General features: G+C 44.9%; 3 protein-coding genes across 3 annotated transcripts; 1 reads left to right on the forward strand and 2 right to left on the reverse strand.

Annotated features, from left to right (window-relative positions):
* Positions 1-4,533: 4,533 nt before the first annotated feature.
* Positions 4,534-6,299, forward strand: N7509_001468 (proline racemase family; the record flags this gene model as incomplete). Its single annotated transcript, XM_056626105.1, has 2 exons — positions 4,534-4,579; positions 4,963-6,299. 2 exons carry the CDS (start codon positions 4,534-4,536, stop codon positions 6,297-6,299), a joined length of 1,383 nt encoding a protein of 460 aa, XP_056491900.1.
* A 362-nt stretch (positions 6,300-6,661) lies between these two features.
* Positions 6,662-7,828, reverse strand: N7509_001469 (cytochrome and DOMON domain-containing protein; the record flags this gene model as incomplete). The annotated part of the gene is made up of 1 exon (XM_056626106.1): positions 6,662-7,828. The coding sequence occupies one exon, from the start codon at positions 7,826-7,828 to the stop codon at positions 6,662-6,664; it is 1,167 nt and encodes a 388-aa protein (XP_056491901.1).
* A 1,129-nt stretch (positions 7,829-8,957) lies between these two features.
* N7509_001470 (uncharacterized protein) lies at positions 8,958-21,323 on the reverse strand (the record flags this gene model as incomplete). The annotated part of the gene is made up of 9 exons (XM_056626107.1): positions 8,958-11,813; positions 12,118-13,251; positions 13,392-13,825; positions 13,881-14,572; positions 14,627-16,844; positions 16,921-17,147; positions 17,203-20,287; positions 20,353-20,718; positions 20,861-21,323. 9 exons carry the CDS (start codon positions 21,321-21,323, stop codon positions 8,958-8,960), a joined length of 11,475 nt encoding a protein of 3,824 aa, XP_056491902.1.
* Between the last annotated feature and the right edge of the window lie 849 nt (positions 21,324-22,172).

Consider the following 22,172-nt stretch of genomic DNA (forward strand, 5'->3'; position numbering starts at 1 on the left):
AGGTCATCCATCGAAGACAAGCTTCGGCCTTTAATGGCTAACGTACATGATTCCGGGACAGAACCCCTAGGGGCCGTAGATGCTTCCGAACAGCCGCAGGTTTCTGCAAATGTTAATAATTGTTAGCTTGCTGCACTCGGCTTCTTCGGCTATATGAGAGGCAGAAAATGACTGGCTCTCCATCATGTCACGAATGAAATTGAGCTTTGAAGAAGGGAGCCTTGAAGTTGAGTTAGAAAGTTCCTTGGGTGATTGGGAAGGGAGAACTAGCTGCCGAAGGCAAAAAAGAAAGAGGGGCAGGAAGGTCGCTTGTGTATATAACCTTGGAAGTTACTTGTAAAATACGAGTACGTATCTGTAACGTAAGGAAATATATATGTAGAAGGCGCGTCGATATGAGATCAAAAATCACCCAATGAAACCTCTCCATTGATGGATATATTATCCGGGAAAGGACTCGCATGTGTGTCGAGATATAGCTGATTTCGAAAACTACTGTACAACCATATCTGTCTGTCGTATTGACGGATATGTTTTCACAAATAAGCAGCTGTTGGACCATGTTCGTCACCCTTTTCTGCGGCTTGATGCAGCAAGGTCTCCTGATGCTTATTTGTTGTATTCAGGTCTCCACTATAGGCAGCCAGTAGATAGATGATCTCTTAGAGGTCTGTCTTTACAGCCTAGCGAAGCAGACGGTCTCTGTCATTCACATCATCCAGTAAAGACTTTCCTATCTTTTGATCTGGACGCTGAAGTAAGTGTCGGGCGATTACCACGTATCTCCTTTTTAGAGCAAGCATCGTAAGTGAAACGTCTTTGTGGTCTCGTATTCGTATATCACTGTCCCTTTTCAAAAGAACCCGCACTAGGTTTTCGTCATAATTTTCAATGGTATACTAGATAGCAGACTGCTGTTTTTTATTTCTTTTATCTAAATATGGCTTAAAATCCAGTAGAAGTAAGACGGTAGACAGAAGCTTCCTTCTGATAGCGTGTATCAGTAGAGTCTGCTCTCTTTTATCTTGCTAGTTAATATCTGCTTCCCCAACAGAGAGGAGAATTTGAATAATATCTTCGTTCTTCTTCTCCTTCTCGTTATTCCTAGCGTCAATAACATAAAAGATAGGTGTACGAGATACATCATCTTTGTGTCGGCTTTCGCTTGGTAATTACACAGTATCATTTTCATAAATTCTGGATCGCCTTTGTAAATACCCCAAAACAATGCCGAGCTACGTTAATGTCGTATGTTGAATTTGTACAGACTCAGAAATAAAGGATAATTTATTTCTTAATTAACATACGATAGTATAAACATGTCCTTAGCCGTATCGAGATATTCTGTGATCAAAATAAGACTTTCTGGAGGACAATCAAGCAGAATTATCTATCGTATGTTAGCTTACATATAAAAAATACGGTAGATAATAGGTACTGGGAATACTTACATTGACTTATATCAACAGCTGAGAGTTAGAAGACAATAATTGCTGTTTAATATTTAGCACCCTACCCTCTTAGTAGCAGTAATCTGAGATCGAAATACGCCGTACAGTCAGTTCTTATAAGCTAGTAGTAAATTTATAATATCACTTCAAAAAGACTCACTACCCTGCTGTGGACAAAGCTAGCCCTGAAGTTTAGGGATAAATTCAGTCCGAGGAACAATAACTACTGCTCCCAGACAACCACTGCTCCCAGGAAGACTATGCATACTTGTGAGGGTCTCACTAGTCTCAGATTCAAAAGAAGGCAAAGATAGACAGGGACATAAATATAGTATATTTTATTCAGGCAATCACTCCTTATATTCTAGAGCCCTTATAGGTTGACGAGAGTTGAAATTTGGCCTGACCTTATAGAATTAAACATACTCTGCAAGGGAGAGTAAAATAGCTTTCCCTAAGATACATACCAGCAATCGTCAAATATAGAAAATAAACTCTAAGTTATCTAAGCAGATATTTTTCACTAGGCTCTGACTATAACCCTAGTAGCCGACTCTACAACCCTAGCATCTATGCCTTAAGCTTACTATTCATTCATAATATTCTCATACTCATTTTATACATAATTTTGCTTAAGATTACAGTAGAATTCTACCTGGTATTTACAGCTGGCTATATTCATTATAGTCAGCAGTCTGCCAAAATCAGAAAGTAGTAGCCCCGGGTTGTACTACATATTATATCTCAAATAATGGTTAGGAAAAAATTACAAGAGTAAAAGAGTACTCAGTCTTTCGTTGTAACTGAATAGAAGATCCGGTATAACAGATTATAATATAATTTACTTTAGACTTTGTATAAAATAAACTGCAAAAGAGGTCAGCAGAGGCTATTTTACTTAAGAGGTAATTTACTTATAGGGTACCGACTTAAGGGAAACGTCATCCAGAGCAGTCAATATTATATTAAAGCATAAATATCAAAACCTTTTATCAATACAAAGTTAGAAATCCACAACGCTTAATATTGTTATAATTTATCTAAAGAATCTGTTACCGAATAAGTAGAATATCTTCAATGTAGTTTAATAGTACTTCCTCCGTTCCTAAGCTAATAAGATTATTGTAACCTTTAGCTTTTACAAGTATTTAATAAGGGCTTATAAAGTTAGTAAGAGCTCTCTAGATTATTTTCTTTACTTAAAGATCTGCTGCTTTTTTTAGAGTATAATATAGTATAATATTACTAGATCGTACTCTTAGTCCTCCCTAGAAAACAGATTGTAATACGACTCTATACGAGATTTTTAGAGTCTCTCAGTTTTAATAATTAACAGTTATCTTCTTCTGTTTAAATTATTTTTATAGTCCCTAAATACTGCTTTACAGTTAATACGTCTGTATTAGCCCTATTAATTACTATATAACTTATTACAATAATACCGTATAAGTACTAGAGATCTTTAATTATACTCCGAATTACAGAGAGATTTTTATCGTAAGTACCTCTATTAACTAAATCATCTGAATATTATGCTTTAGCCCTAGCCAAACAATAGAATTATTTAAGGTATCTAATTAAATTTTTAATGCTAGTAAGTCTATATAGATAGCTATCTTTAATCTAAGACAGAATTTTATTGTTTAGACTACCGTTTCTTCTCGTTGATATCTTTATATCTGCAGCAGTAGGGTTAAGAGTTTGGTTTTATTTCTAGGATAAATCCGGTTCCTCTAAGGCTCGCTTTCTACTTTTTAAAATAGGGTGTATATATACGTATACATTCTTATAGTCTCGCTCAGTTAGATTATCCTAAAAAACGTCGAAAATCCTTAATATTCTAGGTCTATTCAGGCTAGTTACAGAAGGGCTGCTACTGCGTCCAGAGGAACTAAAGAGTATAACCTCCTTAGGGTACTCAGGATAATTAGGATAGACATCAGTAGCCGATATATTGCTAGCGGCCACCTCTAGTAAAGTATCTTATGTAGGTTAGTAATTTTACAACGCTAGGGTAATTCTATTAGATTACCTTATAAGGAAGTCAAATAAATAATTAATTATACGTACTAAAATCCTCTGCTTTATTCCCACTATAGGGTCTCTGTTTCCACAGTGTATAGCTATTTATATCGTATCTTTCTAAGAGAGTAAGAGACTATCCTAATACAGCCGAAGGACAATTTTTAAGGACATTATCTAGGTATTTCCTAGAGGACTACGTAGTCAGTTTCCAGAAATTTTGATAATTTAGCGTTACTATAATAGAAAGAACTTTGAAAAAACTATCTAAAGAGATATCGATCTAAAGATATAGAAATAGGGACTTTAAGGGAAAGATATTAATCTAAATATTCTTAAATAGAGACCCGGATTATTTTATAGCTTTATGTACCACTGTGCTTATCGAGGTACTAGACCTAGGTAAAAAAATAATTAAAGAACTGGCCTCTGCTCGGGCTGCAATTATTCTCAGCTAAGGTCAAGATCTATTTAACTAATCTCTGACTTTACTCTACTGCTAGGTAGCGTGGCTAATTAAGGGCCACGCTTGCCTGTATTATACCAGCAAAAGGAGGTGCTCCTAGGGGCTTACATCTGAAATTAACGCATGATCAGCGATTTGAGAGTACACAAAATTTGGTAGGGTATCGAGACTTTTCTAGCTCTGCTATATGGGTAGATTTTCGCCGATGGGTTATGGAGTTGGTGCTAGAATATAGTAATCATAGTCTGGGGCTAAACTGGTCCAGGGCCTAGAGCCAGAGACACAGCGACCATATTCATCTTTTGACATATCGTTAATTAACATATATATGACATGGCTGTTCATGGTCAGTAGGCGATAAAGTCGAGTAAGCACGCGCTGGAGAATATCTTAACGTGCACGATTAGGTCATATTTTTTTTTCTTAAGCTCCTAGGAGCGACCGCAGGCAGCAAAGCGCTTATTATCGGAGGAAGCGAAACAAAAAAAGAAGCGTATTGTGGCCCAGGCGGAGTATCCAAGGTGAGGGATCAGGGTGCTCAGGGAGCAGCTCCGGGAGTGCTCCGGGAGTACTCAGGGAGGCTTAGGGTTGCTCATGGTCGCTCAGGGAGCAGCTCAGGGCGGCGGGTGGACTAGCTCAGGTTGGGCTCTGGGAGCCGATCGCTTCCCGAGGCGGCAGTGTTACCGTCACCTTTATTACTACTACTTCTACACATTGGCACTATGCCTACCACCCGTCGATACTACTATCCTACTACTAGTACTAGTAGTTCTACTCCACCCCCTCAACAGCCAGAGGTATCTCCAAGTCCATCCCCCAACTACATTTACCGTGTCCCTTGGGGCCTCAGAGACTCGGAATCCTCACCTGTTCAAGTTGAATACATTCATCGAGTTCCCCGAGGAGTATCCTCTTCAAGTTCAGACAACAAGTCCAGGTCTAAGCCGGGCAGCCACAAGTCCCAGTCCCAGTCCCAGTCCAAATCCAAGTCCAACTCTCGAGGCCATTCAACACGCCACGCAGATGATGAGCCACGCAGACGCCCAAAATACTACGAGGCTCGCCCTAGAGCTCACCCCAAAGAGAAGGGACGTACCTCCAACCACAAGAAGCACTACTCCAGTGACAGTGAAGAACAAGAAGACCACCATCATGATCATGATCACAGTAATGCTGACGATGCTAACAAAGGCTCGGAGACCTTCTCCTCCGTGGACCCCGTTCCCTTTGACGACTATGTCACCGAAAGTACTATGTCTGTCGTGGCTTGCCACGCCGAAGGTGAGTCGTGCGACGTCGTCATCGGTGGCATTCCTGATATCCCAGGCGAGTCAATGTACTATAAACAGCTCGAATTTATGAGTCAGCATGAGTGGCGCCGAGAGCTGCTGTTGAATGAGCCGAGGGGCCATTGTGGTCAGAACGCGGTCTTTATACTGCCACCATGCAACCCCCGCGCCGTACGTGGGTTGATATTCGCCAAAAACGATGATTATGTCCCCATTTCAATTTCAAGTCTCATGGCCGCGGCGCAAGTGACCGTGAATGGACCGGGTGCCGAGAGTCAAAAATTGCCTGCTTCCCCCATGAAATTGTCCTTTGACACCCCGGCTGGGCTCATCAATGTCGATGTGAGACTGAAAGCCCAAAAGCGATCCGGGGTGTCAATGTGTGAGTCTGTCACTGTTCACGGTCTCTCTTCCTTTGTAATGGCACTGGATTTCGAACTCGATCTGTATGGGCTAGGTATACTTTCCGTGGATATTGCTTACGGGGGTACGATCTGTGCCTTTGTCGATGCTGCGTCGGTAGGGGTCAGTGTTCAGGATGGGAATGGCCAAAACATGATTGAGATCGGGGAGCGCATCAAGAATGCTCTCCATGAGCTATATGAGGGCGCTCATCCCTTCGAGCCTACCATGGACCGCGTTAATACCGTTGTTTTCACAGATCCCATAGGCTGTGAAGACGGAGACGCTCGCAAGAAGACACACATGGCGGCTGTCGTCTCCCCCGGTCGCCTTGATCGTAGTCCATCAGGCACGGCGGTCTGTGCCCGCCTGGCGATCCTGCATGCCCGAGGGGAGATTTCCAGGGACACACTAACCTGCCAGAGTATCATCGGCACCAAGTTTTACGGTCGCGTTCGAGGAACGACCACCGTCGACAAGTATCCTGCGATTTTGCCAAGTGTGATGGGCCGCGCCTGGATTCATAGTCTCAAGCAGGTCGGCATGAGTCCTGCAGATCCCTTCCCCGATGGCTTCCGCAATGCTGACCAGTGGGGGCCAGATGATGATAAAAAGAAGAACATGAAGATCTATAAGCCGCGTGATCTGGACCTACCAGAAGGCTGGTAGGTCAAATCCATGCGGTGAGAGAGATGCCTTGCAAGAGCGGAGATGACGGGTGTGGTTATGAATAGGGGCTGCAATTGTGGGTCGTTTGCTTATCGTTTCACAGGCATTCCTAAATTATTATTTCCAGGAAAAGGGTGCTATTGGTCAATACTACTGAGTACAATCTTGAGCACAGTACTCTGTATTCCATATGGACATTGGTAGCTTCATGGCGCTGCTGCACTGATTGGTATCATATCTGGAGAACTCCTTGTCAGAAATCAACTATATCCATAGATGTCCTCTTCTAATTCAAACTAGTAGTTAATTCAACTACTAGTTATATATAGATCTCTTTGTACATGGATCAGCTGTGTAATGGCCTATTGGCTGGATAAAGCCCGCTGCTTCTTCATACTCGACAGAAGAAGAATCGTCACGTAGCCTACTCCGACGATACCAGCCACCACACTACAGGATATGACCGCCCCACGAGGTGCATAATGGTCTCTCCATCCGGTCAGCTGGAAACCCAATCCCACATTGATAATCCCCAAGACGATCATGCTTCGTCCTAACCATCGATGAAGATAGGCGAACATTCCTTTACCGCCTGTCTTATGGAAATGACGGTGCTGTATCAGTCCCATGGCAGGCTGGAAGACACTCAGGCTCGCCACCACGATGATTCCAATAATTGGGTGATGGTGGCGCATCAGATGGATTTGTTGAGACATCGAAATGCCAACCGCAAGGCCCGCGATGGAAAGAACCAAATTAAAAAGCTGCAACGTAGCGTGTATGGTCACAGTACTAGATGAGGGGAATAGGTGGAGAGTAATCGCAGCAAAAGGGAATAACGCCACGAAACCGAGCGTCATCAGCACAGCGTGCGCAATCTTCTTTTTGTTCAACCCAACGGAATCGAATGGGGGCCTGTTCCAGGCCGGGGTGATGGTAGCATTGCCTAGGTTCACAAAAGGGTTCCTCATTGTGTTGGTTCCGGTAGCATTTTTCATGTTGACGAATGCAACGCCATCAAAATCATGTTCAAGGAGATGTGCAGAGACACTATCTGAACGTAATAGCTCTCCGTACTTCACGCCCCAAATCCAGGGACTGACAGGGTTCATCGGGTCCTCAGAACCGCCTTCCCATGACAAGCAACTGTCGCATCTGATATTAGCAGTAAGAGCGCCATCATAATTACCACTACCATCGAGAAGCGAAATATCTGCATCAGGATTATAGAGGGGCAAGAAATGACCTTTGCCCATCCTTGGAGATACTGTCACATTCTGACTTCCCCTTGACGCATAGACGATAAACATATTAGAGTCCTTCATGTGAATTCCCTGTCCTAATGCAAACCATTGCACAGGGAGTGTCGAGTTCATTTGCAAGAAAATAGGCCCGGATCCCTTGACCGCATCTGGAGATACTTGAATTGTAAATGTGATATCTTTGTGCTCCGCTGGTACTATGCTTTGAAATTGAGCACGTCCCAACAGAGACATAGAGATGATAATAAGAGAGATAATCTGTGCCATTTTGTGGTAAACACAGGATTGGGTTCAATGAAAACTTGGATCAAACGAAGGAGATATCTATATACTGGCGTTGGGGCAAGTTCAGCTGCGGATGGTCGCACGGTTTCGCTGTTAGGCACTCCCGGTTCCGATATGCCCGGCAACTAATCTGTTCCAATACTATTTGTTGATGTCACTTGTACTATCTTGGCATATTGGGTAACTTGCTATGAGAACCGGCACTCTGTCAGCTTTGTGGAACAGAAGCTCTTTTTCTGGAATCTACCTAGTCGGATCGCAGTACGCGAGCCCGGATTCTGGACACAAAAATTCTGAAGGCTCCCTGAGGTGGAGAAATACGAGTGGATAGATTAGAAGTGATTTTCAGACATATATTCGTGAATGGAAAGAGAGGCCTCTATGAGAAGTAAGTCCCGATAAGCCTATGTGCAACGTCAGATTACGACGAAATTTTGTAAGACTTACAAGGAGTCTGCAATATTCCTGAACGTCAGTCTAAATTTGGATGGTCTAGGTATAAGGAGATGACTTCCTAGATAATCGTACTAGATATCTGGCCCATAGCCCGGAAAGTATAATTTAAAGGTAAGGAATGTCATTGCTCAATTTCTGCTTCCGGAAAGTTATTTGAGGCATGAGGTGTTACATCACAAAGAGTAACTATGGATTTTGAAGAATATAACTAAGGTATGACGCGCATACTCATAAAGTAGGCGTGCCTTGGTCTTTCTTAGTCATGCATCAAGCTGAAGTTTAACGCGCTATTGCCTTTTTATCGCTCGCTTGCGAGGAACTTCCCACTAGAGCGATAGAGAAATACTTATGCTGCTAACCTCTATTCAAGATTGCTGGTGACATAGTATGAGATAGTAGTACAGAGCCTTGGGATCTGACATAGCATATTTTTAACAAACCTCATCCCCTCTCGATGAAGTAAAAGGTTATTTTGAATTCTGTATAAGTTGGACTAATGGGGAATTTGAGGTCGGTTAAGAGGACTGCCAAGATGCTTTAAGAAATTTGAAACCGATACGTAGAGTCGCGCTGAGTAAGAGAATATTATGTGGGAAGAAGCATAGACAAGAATGATTCATAAGTGTGAGGTAGTTAAACTATTTTTGTTTAACTTTTATGCACCCACTTTGGTCAATCTTGGCAACAGGGCCAGCCCATCAGGAGATTTTCGCAAGTAAAGACCAACCAGAGTGTTCATTCCGGCCTCCTCGGCACATTCGACCCAATCACCAAGGGATACCTCTTTGAAGTTCTCCCCTGTCCTGAATTCCAGGAACGATCTGACTTCATCCGGGGCTAATTGAACTTCGCCGCACTCATGAATATAACGAACTTTCCCTGCATTTGCACCAGATGTGTCTTTACCAGACACAAGGACAGCTTCGATGATTGTTGCACCCACTGACTCAACGGAAATTAAGTCAAAGGTACCCGACCAGGAATTCAGGTCCGGAATCACCTTTGTCCTTTGGCAATATTCAATAACATTTCTCATAAGATCGAGATCAGGGGCGCCATCCCCCATGACACTCGAGGGCCGGTGGATGAAGACATCTAAATTGAATTGATGACTTATCCGTTCGAGGAATACTTCACTGACCCATTTCATTGCAGTGTATCCATCATCAGAATGGTTTGGTGGAGGATATTGAGCAACCGAAGCCTCGGTGAATATCTCCTGTGAAGCTAAGCGAGTAACGCTTGCCGAAGAGACAAAATGAAAAGGGATTTTTCTTGGAAGGACAAGTTTGATGAGCTCTTGAGTGGAGGCGACATTGATCAGTTTAAGCGATTGATAGGTCTTCATGAAAGAAACATCGGCCCCATTATGAATAACTATGTCGGCAATGTGAAATATCATCGCCGCATCGGCAACTGATAAGCCAAGTCGAGGAGAACCCAAATCACCATGGTACATTTGGACTTTTGGATGCTGAAGAATGGTTGGCAACTTGTCTTTCGGCTTTCGTACTGCAATACAATGCACAGCGTGAACTGTGTCAGATTTCAACAGCTGTTTCAAAATTTCCCTTCCAATAAAGCCTGTTGCACCAGTAAGAACCACGACATCAGTTCCGGCGGGAGAATTGCCGGAGTCTATGTCATTGCCTTCATCAGAAGTAACACCAAGGACAAGATGCTGAACCTCAGCTTCCCAGTCAACAGATTCATACGAACTCTGTGAGGATAGCCTCTCAAGGCTCCTTGCCATTCCTTGTAAAGTACTCGCCTCAAATAACCGGTGAAGAGCAACGAGGAGCCCCAGGTGCCGATTTATAAGTGACTGAAGAGAAACAAGAGACAATGAAGTTCCTCCGACATGGAAAAAATCCGATTCAGAATCAACTGAGTAAAGAGAGAAGACTGTTCCTGGTATGGCCTCTTTCCAAAGTTGGCGCAGTAAAGTCTCTAGAGGCAAGGGATCCACACTAGCTCTGGGACTTGAAACGATATTTGGCAAAGGAAGTTTGTTAACTGCAGATCGATCTACTTTGCAAGAGGCGTTCTGAGGAAGTGAGCCAACAGGAATAATTGCAACCGGGCGCATAAATGGCGGAAGAGGTAGATCTTGAACTAGAGCCTCCAGAAACCCATCAGCATTTTCAGTAACGCTGTTCATTACGACAAAGGCCACCAATATTAGCTCTTGGTCACCGGAATGCGGCTCAGCATGTCGAGGAGAAATCACTGCCTGTGATATGGTACCTTCTGAAATGTCCAAGATTGCCTTTTCAATCTCTTCGACATTAATGCGAATTCCACCCAATTTGATTTGATTGTCACCAGATATACGGCCCATCAGAATGAGACCATCTTGTTTCGTCAACATACCGCGATCGCCAGTTCGGTGAACGACGGTCCAATCATTGCTCTTGAAAAATGGACTCGCATGGACATCAACAAAAAATCTTTCCTTTGTCTGATTGGAATCCAAATACCCTCGCGCGATGCCGAGTCCGCCAACAACCACCTCACCCGGAATGCCAAGAGGGACAGGATTGAGGTTGTGGTCCACGACAAATATGGAATAATTTGGCAGTGTACGAAGACCAAACTGAGGCTTCTGAAGCTTTTGATATGCTTCCATATAAAAGACTTCGGCGGAGCTGCACGACAGGGTTGTTTCCGCTGGGCCGTAAACATTTATCAACTTGAGATCCTTTTTGTTCAAGGATTGAAACTCTCGGGTAAGACTAGCTGATATGAACTCGCCTCCAGAGACTGCTTTCTTCAGGCGAGATTCTCGCAAGTTCTGCCGACCATGTTGAAGCCAGGTTAGATATTCAGTTGGAGTGGCAAAAGTTATCGTAATTCCCCGGGAGGAAATTATGTGCGAAATAGCAAAGGGGTCTCCCCGGGAAATGCTGTCGGCGACGACCAAAATTCCACCACTACAAGCACAAACAAATACTTGGTAAATGGACATGTCCCATGCATATGAGGACTGTTGGAGGATTGTTTCTTTAGCTTCTCCGATGTCCCATACCGCACAGAATGCCTGTATGTGGTGTATGTATGCCGAATGCTGGATCAGAATTCCCTTGGGGGTTCCCGTAGAGCCACTTGTGTACATTATTATAGCGGACTGATCTGGCGCCGCGACATTTGGTGGAGGATCTCCGGTGACGATGGGTAGTTTCGTTATGTCGATGCATTGGGCTTCAGTTTTGAGCCCTGGGATGTCGGAAGCAGTGGTCGAGTCGAGTATAACAGCAAGTGGGTTTGAATCCGAAACAATATAGGCTAGTCGAGCTAAGCCCAGCTTTCTGTCGAGTGGAATGTATATAGCACCAATACGCAGAATGGCAAAAATTGTGCAAATCCAGTCTGAAGTCGGAGATAGCAACACAGCAATCCGAGCACCTTGATGGACGCCGGAATCTAACATCTTTTTTGAAATCATGGCGATGCGCTGTTGGAACTTCAAGTAAGTGAGCTCATCACCACTTGACTCCTTGATCGCCACATTCTGGGGGTACTTAGACACCATAGTGTCGAGGCGGTGAATTACAGTCGCTGGCCAAGTTTCTCTCAATTCTGGTCCTAATAAATGTTAGATAAATGGTTGGCCAAAGGTAAGTTTCAGGAACGATTGACGGCTTGCCTTTTCCAAGTTTCATGCCTTGCTCGATGTCATCTGCTGCGTAGAGCTTGGGCCAGGATACTTGTCTTGCAGGGTTGCGACAAAACTCCAGCAGAAGTCTCTGATAACCACGAAGAAGTAGTTCAGCATGATCAAAGCCGTATAAATCTTTCTGAACGAGAAGGCAAACCGATGTATCTCCATTGTTAGAGGTGCTCACGTCCAGTTGGAGATCGTAGGAAGTATCCCCTGGACTTATAAGCGAGGCCTGAGCAGTACAGCCGCAAAAACTCCGCGAGACTTCAAGGTTCTGCCGGAAGTTGAAAAAAGTTTGAAACAGTGGATTGTATGAAGCTGAGCGATGAACCTTTAGCTCATCGAGTATAGCGTCAAATGGAATGCGAGCATTTGCGAAAGCATTTTGAGAAACGACCTTTGTATGCTTCACAACTTGGCCAAATGTCTGAGCTGGTTGATTTTCGAATTGAAGAGGAAGAGTATTTAGGAAAAGTCCCACCGTCTGCATCACATCAGGGTGTGTGCGATTGCCATCTCCAAGCCCAACGCATATCTTATCAAGGTCTAGATGGCGCAGTAGAAATATCTGCCATGTTGCAAGATGGAAGTGAAAGGGCGTTACTCTGAATTTGCGACAGCATCTCTCAATATCCTTCGCCAAGGCGGTACTGAGACTTAACTGAGCCATATGCGAGCTGAAACCGACAACCATAGGTCGATCAGATCGTAGAGAAAATGGAAGTAACGGAATAGGGGCTGGGACTTCCGGAAATTGCCTCTTCCAATATCTTGGCTCGACTTGATATTCACCATGTTCAAGATATTGAAGTTGCTGCATGGCAAAATCTGGGTATTGAACAACAGGCGACAATGCAGTTCCATTGTAAGCTGTTTCGAGATCAGACGAAAAAATCTCAAAGCTGATACCATCCATGATAATATGGTGGAAGCCGAAAATGATCCAATGCCGGTCAAGACCCAGGGAAAGCACCTTTATGCGAATAACATCCCCTTCGGCAAGGTCGAAAGTATATGTGCCCATTTCGTTTGCGGCTACCTGGGCCTCTATTTCGTGATTGATGTTGTTATGCTCGAGGTGAAGCTTTGGAGTATCCCAGACTCCTTGCATGGGCCGCTGGGCGCTATCAACAAAGAAGAATGTCCTCAGTGCCTCATGATGCTGAGAGACTTTGCGGACCGCCTTCGTGAAGCGATCGATAGAGAACCTTCCTCTCAACTCAAACACCGGAGTGACATTGAAGGCGGTTTTGTGCTGAACAAAGTTTGTCAGGAACCAAAACCCTGCCTGTGCCATAGACATAGGTAAGGATCTTTGGATTTTGCGACCTAAGGGTAGATTATCGTCGCTTGGACGGAACTCGAAGAGCTGTCTCCATACTTTTCCGAGTTCAAATCAGCGGTCATTATAGAAGCCGAGGAACTAACGCTTTCGGTTTCACCATTTGATGGATAATCGATGTTGAATGTTTTTTCATGTTCAGCCCAATCTTCATTAATCACATCGACCGTGTTAGTCGCACCGGTGACGTCAATTTCATCTTCTTTAACCGGACCTGTGGCTCGTTCGGCCCGCCCATTGGAACCGGGATAAGCTTGCTCGGCCTCCCGAGACACTTCTGGAAGAGAATTCGGACCAGTAGATTTGGGTAGAATGGCAAAGGAAAATTCTAATAATTCTCGGATAGAAGCTGCATTGAAGATCTTCAGCACGGGAATATCGAGGCCTAACTCCTTAAGAAACCATGAGCGGATATCCACAGCCACCAGTGAGTCAACTCCCAGTTCATCCGGGCTCATGTAGACAACTGATTTGCTTGGATCAGTCTGGAGAGCTGATTGTAGTTTGATGGCAAAGGCACCTGGGAAGATTAGATAATATAAGAGAGCCTCGAGGGATAAAACTGTGCTAAATACCTTGCAATATCTCCATCGCTTCAAACTGGGATGATGAGTTGATAAGTTGTGTTTTGAGGGCAAGTCCAGATTTTCCTTTCCTTTCACCAGCAATCAAAGGGTCTCTTCTAGACACCAGATGTTGGAACATGGGATTCATATACCACTTCTTCGATTGGTCATCGTCAATTCTGAGGCTACTACAGGGATCAGCATCCCTTGCCCCATGCAGACATGAAATAACACCTTCTGCAAAAGTCTCGTGAAAATCCTGTTCAGACATCCAATTATGCCCAGTTCTATAAAGGTAGGACTGCTGGTCAATGCTGAGTTCTCGTGTAACGTATCCGTTTCCTACAATGGCGCCAAGATTAATAGCATGTGTGGCAAGACCGCGCTGTCGTCGTTGTGCAGCCAAGCTAGCCATAAACATGTTTGCAGCATTATACGCCACCTGGCCGGGATTTCCCGTGATTGAGGCCATAGAAGAGAGGAATATCATAAAGTCCAAAATATTGTCCTTGAAAATTTCATCGAGCAAGAGAGTGCCTTGGACCTTGGGGCGAAGTACATTTTCGAAACGAGGAAGGTCTAGATCGAAGAACATGGTGTCTTCCAGCACCATCGCGCCTTGAGCAACACCACCCACTGGGGGCATGGTTTCCGTTATAAGCTGATAGGATTCATGGATGGAGTTACGATCAGTTACATCACTATCATTGGTTAGCGATTCTTATCTTGCAGTTAAAGAATAGAAGACAACTTACGCTGGCAACGCTCGAATGGTGCATCCACGACAAGCCATTGAACCAATCCAGTTCTTGTCCAAGGTTGGATTGCGACTGGATAAAGCGATGTATCTGGCACCTTGTCGAACCATCCATTCACAGATGGAGAGCCCGAGCCCGCTCGTCAAGCCTATCAACCAATAGGTCTTATTCTTTGAGAATCTGACAGTTTTGCTAGCAGGTAAGACTTGAATGGGCAAGTTCGGGAGATCTAGCGAGACAATTCCCTGGTTGTTTGGCTTTATTTCGTCTTCGATTAGAGATTTAATATCATGAATCGGGAATCGTTTGATATTGACCGGGATATCATGTTCACCTGCCGTTGCCCATGAACTTTGAAAATTCACATTGACCTCATCCAGGTTGGCCTGTGACAGTCGATTGGAACAACCACCGGTGAGTGAAGCTTCGGTCTGAATCACGCAACCTTTTGGTAGGGCTTGCAGGATAATGGAGGGCGTTCTTCTACCTAACTCTGCGTCAAAAAAGTGAGTAACTTGAGGCGGAATACTGCTATGTAATACCCGGCGTGTTGAAAGAGGATGAATATAGATCCATGGCGATGGGGCTGATGGGTCATTGCTAGTTATAAGAGCCAGCTGTACATTCATTTGAGTCGCATAGTGTTTCAATGCTGCTAAAATCGAAAAATCGGGGTCAAGGACAGCGAGGGACTTTCCAGGTGGGACCTTCCTAATTGCAGACTGAGCAAGAAGATTTATGTAGACCTTTAACATCCAACTCAGCGCCTCCTTTTCGGACTGGCCGCATCTCATCATACTGGATAAAGGCAGGCCTATGCAAGATTTCAAGCTATCAGAGAATCCAATAACCCGATTACCACCATCGACCTCTCTGCCTGCGATAAGGAAGAAATACCGATTCAGACCCATCTCAACTGGTCTGAGCAGCGCACTAGTGACTTGAACCTTCCCTCGAGGGAGAAATAGTGATGAGTCTTCACCACACTCGAAAACCTGGTACCCATTCTCGGAGGGGACAATAGAAATTGTCGATTCGATCCATGGAACGGTTTTGACTATTAATCTTTTCCCAGAATTGTATCGTTCATTTCGATCGTGACTCAACTTTAGTCGTGGGATGAAAGATCTTCCCTTCTTCAGGTGTAATTCTGGTTCAGTGTACCAGAGTAACTCTTTTGCCTGTATCATTAGATCCCACTGGTCTCCCGCCATGAACTGTAACAGTCGCTTCGTAATCTCAACTCCTTGAGCTTCAACCATTGAATCCAGGTTGAGAAACTGCACCCTAAGGTGGTCCATTTCTGTTACCAATGTTCGCTGGATGCCGACAAACATGTTTGAAAATGGATTACTCCCCTGTGCGCCTTCTCCAACCCAGATGATATTTTTACTTTGCTTGAACAGCTCTTGACAGGCTCTCAACTTCTCTGGCGTCATCGACACAAATGTTGGCTCATCCAATTCAGTCAAACTCAATACCGTGCCCATAGGGGTAAGATATCCTTGCGTCAAATCGGTAAGAGAAGTGGATATGTTCACGATACCAAAGTATGGGGTCACCATGCACTCGATATCGGCAATCAATGTGGCTGTTTGGGCTGAGTTCCCACCGATTATGGTTAGAGACTGCGAAGAAAAGGAATGTAGAGAATTCGCAAGGGGATCACGCAAGAAATTCACACGGTCATCGACTGCCTGGGTAAGCATTAGAGAGAACGGTGTTGGGGAGTGACCTGGGTGTTGCAAAACAATATCTGTGTTCGAAAAACCAGTCCTATCCATGAAGTATCTCCATCTTTCAACAGAGAGACACGACGAGAGGTTTTGTTCATTTGTTCTGTTGGGGAACCATCCTGAAAGACAGCCAAGAATAAGTCCAACGTGCATGGAGTTGTGATTTGTTACTTCCAGAAGAATCAAGTAACCACCAGGTTTGATTAAACGACGGATTTTGAACAAAGTCGCTTCCACATCCCTTGTGGGGTAGAGGGATAGAGAAGCAATGACTAGATCGTACTGATTCTCGGAAAATCCCTGAGCGATGATATCTTGTTCAACCTCAAGCACCTTAAAAATCAATTTTGTACGATCCCCGGAAACCTCTGTCCGTGCAGTATCCAATAGAAAGTCCGTAGCACTTGTATACGTGTAAGAAGAAAACGCGGTGCCTAATTCTGAGAGAACAGAATTTGCGGCCTGTCCCGTGCCGGAACCTGAAAAAACTTGTGTTACAATAATGTTGGATTATATCAATGTCGAGGCAAATCAGAAAAGGGCTGTGACTCTTACCGAGCTCCAGTATATTGATGTGTGGGAAGCGGTTGCTGATCTGTCCAGCGATTCTGCCCAACTGTCGTAGATAAAATTGAAACCCAAAAGTCCCGGTGTATAATTGACTTGGCAAGTGATCCTCCATGAGAACCTCCAAGGCATCGACTTTACCACAGAGGATGGATGGGATATTTTCGGCAAATTTATGCAAGGCCTGAAAATTGATATTTCCGACAGCAGCGTTTCTAAATGGTATTAGCGAGCACGTCACAAGAACAAATAAAATGAAGCGCAACATACCCCTTCGCAATGGTGTCTATATCTTTTGTCGTATCATTGGACCATTGAGATTGTGCAAATAGATGCTCACATGACTCAACCTGTGTAACACAATGCTTTGCGTAAGACACAAGGCTATGAAGTTTCCCGGATATACGAGGAATTGACTCGGATTGAACAGCGAGCTGTTTTAGATAGAATAATGCAACACGTTCTAGATCGAGCGATATATTGTAATCTTGAGAACCCGGTTCGGGAGCACTTGGCAAATCGTAGACAGAGGGCCTTTCTGGTGCCCAAGTAATTTCGGTAAACAGTGGGGTGTCAGTGGCAGGCGACAATGGAGCTAGAGGGGTGGTATGCAACCCTTCCAGTTGTAAAATCGTAGATCTGGAATCTGGCGAATATATCTCCACATCACCCGAGAGCTCGGAGAACTTCCCCTCTGCAACCGAGGAGTAGAATGGTAGTCTGGACCCAGGCACGGCCGTGCTCCTGAAAGAAGATGGGTCGACTCTAATGTGATCGATACTCGTTGGTAGATGGAGGCTATTCAAGCGACCGTCTCCGGGGAACGAATACGCCAACATAATGGACTGAATGGCTCCGTCTAAAGACGCAGGATGGATTATGAAGGGTGGATTAATATTGCCCTCGTCTGGCACAGCAATTATACCGGTGGCCTTGTCCATTCTCCTGGTAAGCTCAGAAAGTGCAACAAATGGACCAGTATACCCAAACCCTATTTCCGTCACATGATCGTAGAATCGCTTTGCTTCAAGCTCGAGAAAGGAATCTGTGCATTTCCTTACGGGCGGAAGGGAGTCATGTTTGACCTCGCCCAACATTATCAGCGCTCCGGCAGACGCATGAAGGACTGGAGACAAAGTGCCTCTGTTACTCTCTGAATAACAGTTGAAAACAGCTGTAATGGTGTTATCCTGGCTGCTTGTGATGGTGAATGCGAAAATAACCTCAGTCCCAGACCCTTCTTCGAATGTTAACGCCTGTCCGATGATGACGTCCTGGAAGTCAATCATTTGGATCGAGTCAATACCATATTGATCCGCAATTAGTTCTGTTGCAGCTGTGATATATCCTGCAGCTGGGAAAACCATTTGACCTTGCACTTGGTGATGTGCAAGCCATGAGATCTCACGCGGGTAAAGGTAGTTTCGCCAGCGGATTTCTTTCGTTGTCCCATCTGGACATTTGGTGCCGAGAAGTGGATGGAACTTTCCAGCTCCAGTTCTGAAGACAGCTGAAGAACGTGACTCGTGCCAGTATACCCGGTCGTGGTCCCATTGATAAGTTGGGAGATTCTTCAACAGCTTGGGTGGGGAGTTTCCGGGTGTGGTCTCACTGTCGAAGTGTTGGTAGTCTATGACCCCACTTCCTAGTGCACACCAGACAGCTCCGAGCATAGAGGCAAATGCTTCGGTGCCTGAAGTTCCACGGATTAGCGTTGCTGAATATGGAACTCCCTGGCCTGAAACCTCCGAGATAGTCTGTAGTGTAGGCTCCTTTAGTGCTGGGTGTGGGCCAATCTCGAGGACCATGTCAAAAGGACCCTTTGCACCAGTGGCAAAGCTAATAGCCTGAGAGTAAAGAACCGGTTTGATCATATTGTTACTCCAATACGTGCTTGAGATTTCGTCTTTCACGTGGGTAATATCCAGGGCGTACACACTTGATATCCACGTGGTCCGACGCTCGGATATGCGGCAAGGAGAAATAGCGGACCTTTTCAAGTTCTCCATATATGGCGTGGCACAAGGTAGCATGTGATGTGAATGGTAAGCTTTGTCCACCTTAAGCAGCCTACTGAATTTCCCTTCATCCTCGAATATGTCGATCACTTCATTCACCGCGTCGATATCACCCGAAAGAGTGATGCTGTCTGATGAGTTGCTAGCAGCAATACAAATGCGGCTTTTGAGGGTTGGCATCTCGCAGAGCTCATGGGCGTCTTCAAAGGAAGTTCCAGCCACCATCATTGCACCAATACCTCGATTTCCACCGTCACGCTGAGCGTATTGTAAAGACAAGCCCCGATAGTAGGCTATTCTGATTGCATCACTTGCGGAGATATATCCGGCCGCATATGCCGCAGCAATCTCGCCAGACGAATGGCCGACAACGGTATCAAAATGAATACCTGCAGCTTGAATGAGATCAACCAGCATTACCTGAACGGCAGTGCAGATTGTTTGCGAGAAAAGCGCTTCACCGATACGAGATGAGAGACTGTCTTTCATTATCTCCTCTTTCAATAACCAGTCTGGACGATCTGACTCAGAGATGGCTTGCAGTGCCATATCGAGATTAGTGATGCATTGGATTGCGAGTGGGCAACTGTCGAGCAGCTCAGCTCCCATTTGAACCCATTGGGCTCCCTGTCCTGTAAATACACCGAGGAATTTGGGCTGTTCGGAAATCGTATTTGGTGCCGAAGGGCTCGAGTTTGGTGGTGATCTGACAATGGCTTCCAGCTTCTTCGTCAGATCTTCCTTATCGGATGCTGCAATTGAAATTCGAATTGGTAGGGTTGAGCGGCGAGAGTTCAGAGTCCATGCTAGATCTCTGAGACTAATACCATCCTCTGTATTCAAATATGCGGAATGTGCAGCAAGACTTGCAAAAAGCGATTTTGAAGAGTTAGCAGAGAAGTTAAAAGGCACAAGATGCCTAGCGTTTATCAAACAACTGCCAATACTTGTAGTCCTGTTGTATGATTCAAGGATAGCATGTGCATTTGCTCCTCCAAATCCAAAACTGTTCACACTTGCACGACGGGTTGTGGAGCTCGGCAATCCTGGCCACTCTTGCGCCTCCGTGACAATCTCTAGGTCGTTGTAAAACGGCAAAATAGCAGGATTCAACCGATTGAATAGCATGTTTGGAGGGACTTTTGCGTTTTGTAGAGCCAGCGAAGTCTTTAAAATAGCGGCCAATCCAGCTGTGCCTTCAGTATGCCCAATCACTGTCTTGATGGATCCCACAAACAAAGGTGGCCCTCCATCAAGGTCTCGTGTGTATCCAGCTTTCTCTCCAAAGAATGCTGTACTGATAGCCTCTGCTTCGACTGGATCCCCTGCCGGAGTTCCTGTTTTCCAAAGTCAATATTGAAGTCGGCAAAACTTCCTAGTGGTTATTTGGGATATTTCTTACCAGTTCCGTGGGCCTCAAAGTACTGCGGCCGGTCGCTAGGCCGCGATAAATCTAGACCCGCTCTTTCATAGGTGGAGCGAATGAGTTCTGCCTGTGCTACGGGGTTGGGCATCGTAATCCCTTTCGTATGCCCGTCTTGATTTATTCCTGATTCGCGAATTATGCATTCGATGTGATCACCGTCGGCTAGCGCAGCAGCCAGTGATTTTACAACCACAACTGCGATTCCATCACCCCGGGCATATCCATCCGCATCCCGGTCCCACATTTTTGAGCGGCCAGTCGGTGACAACATTTTTAACTTGCTCTCGGCAACGTACTGCTCAGGTCCTGAGGAGAAGATTTGTCCCGGCCGCAACTGCAACTCTGCATTCGCCATTTCGCAGGCTCTGCACCGCTTGATGTAGGGCAATCAAACTGGATGAACAAGCCGTATCGATTGTCATAGAGGGACCATGCCAATCAAAGAAATAGGATACTCGGTTGGACAGAATGCTTCTTGCTGTACCTGATGCAAAGTATGTTGGGTATTTCTGGATGTCTCGACCCACGATATCTGTGTAATCGTTCGTCATCAGTCCTACATATACACCAGTATTTGAGCCTTGTAGCTTCTCTATCGGCATTCCGGCTGCCTCCAGGCCCTCATAGACGGTCTCTAGCAACATGCGCTGCTGTGGATCAATCGAAATTGCTTCTACTGGCTTGGTCCCAAAGAACTGGGCGTCGAACAAGCGATGGTCTTCTGATAGTATGTAGGAATGGCGGACGTTTGACGTTCCATGGTGAGCGGCGTCTGGGTGATAAAATTTGTCGACGTTGAATCGATCGGGAGGTATTTCTCTCAAGACATCCCGGGGCTTCTTAAGAAGACCCCACAACTTCTCAGGCGTGTTTGCATTACCTGGGAACCTGCAGGCACTACCAACGATTGCGATGGGCTCAGTAACATACTGAGCATCTCTCGTCATTTTAAGAGCTGGTCTCAAACAAGTCTCAAATTCTTTTTCCGTTTTGTCTGATATGCTAGTATCGATTGAAGTTGTAATACGGACCCAAAAAGCGAAGGTCCCAGGAGTCAAGCTTGGAGCGCAGTAGAATATCTTATTCTATCCATGTAATTTGCGTGACTGGCTATATGTGGAAGATATCAAAGTTTTTAGCGTCCTAATAATTGAGCATGGCGAGTTATGGATCCTATATAAAGCCCTCTTTCTAGTCTGTTGCCTGTAATACGTGCTAAATACCCACAATGAGTCTAAAAAAGGAAATTGGGTCATCGGTCGATTGGTATCAGTAAATTGCAGTAGCATGTCAATCCTCTGGTTTGCTTTTTTCTTTCGTCAAATCGGACGAAGGGCGGTTAGATGACGCGACTGTTAGAGACTACAACAAGTTGTAATTCTGCCCAGTTCCGAATCCGACTCCGAAAGATTCGAAGACAAACCTGCGCACTGTACCCAGATTAAGATGGTGCCATGCGGTAGGACATATACTAGAAAGCCCTAATCCAGCCTGTGGAGCCCATTTAGATGACTTCCCGAAGGGCGTCTGGGTTTTCCCACTCTAGTTAGCTCAGGGCCTAACTACACATGCCCAGTGCGGAGTAAAGAGTGGAAGACCTGCGATGAAAGAGATGTAAGCCACGATGAAATCGAAATTATGCAATGTAAGTCCTTGGGAATGTTGCAGGGACCTTGGTATGCTGCGATGATCACAATTCCCTAGGTGAGCGAATGACGGTGTATTGCAGTGATAGTTAATCGGTTCATTTTAATCATCAGGTGGCGATTCACCGTTGAGCCTTTGTTGCTGTTGTG

The sequence above is a fragment of the Penicillium cosmopolitanum genome (assembly GCF_028827165.1).
Source record: "Penicillium cosmopolitanum strain IBT 29677 chromosome Unknown utg000004l:1.0-4361866.0:1.0-4365735.0, whole genome shotgun sequence".
NCBI classification, from domain to species: Eukaryota; Fungi; Ascomycota; class Eurotiomycetes; order Eurotiales; family Aspergillaceae; genus Penicillium; species Penicillium cosmopolitanum.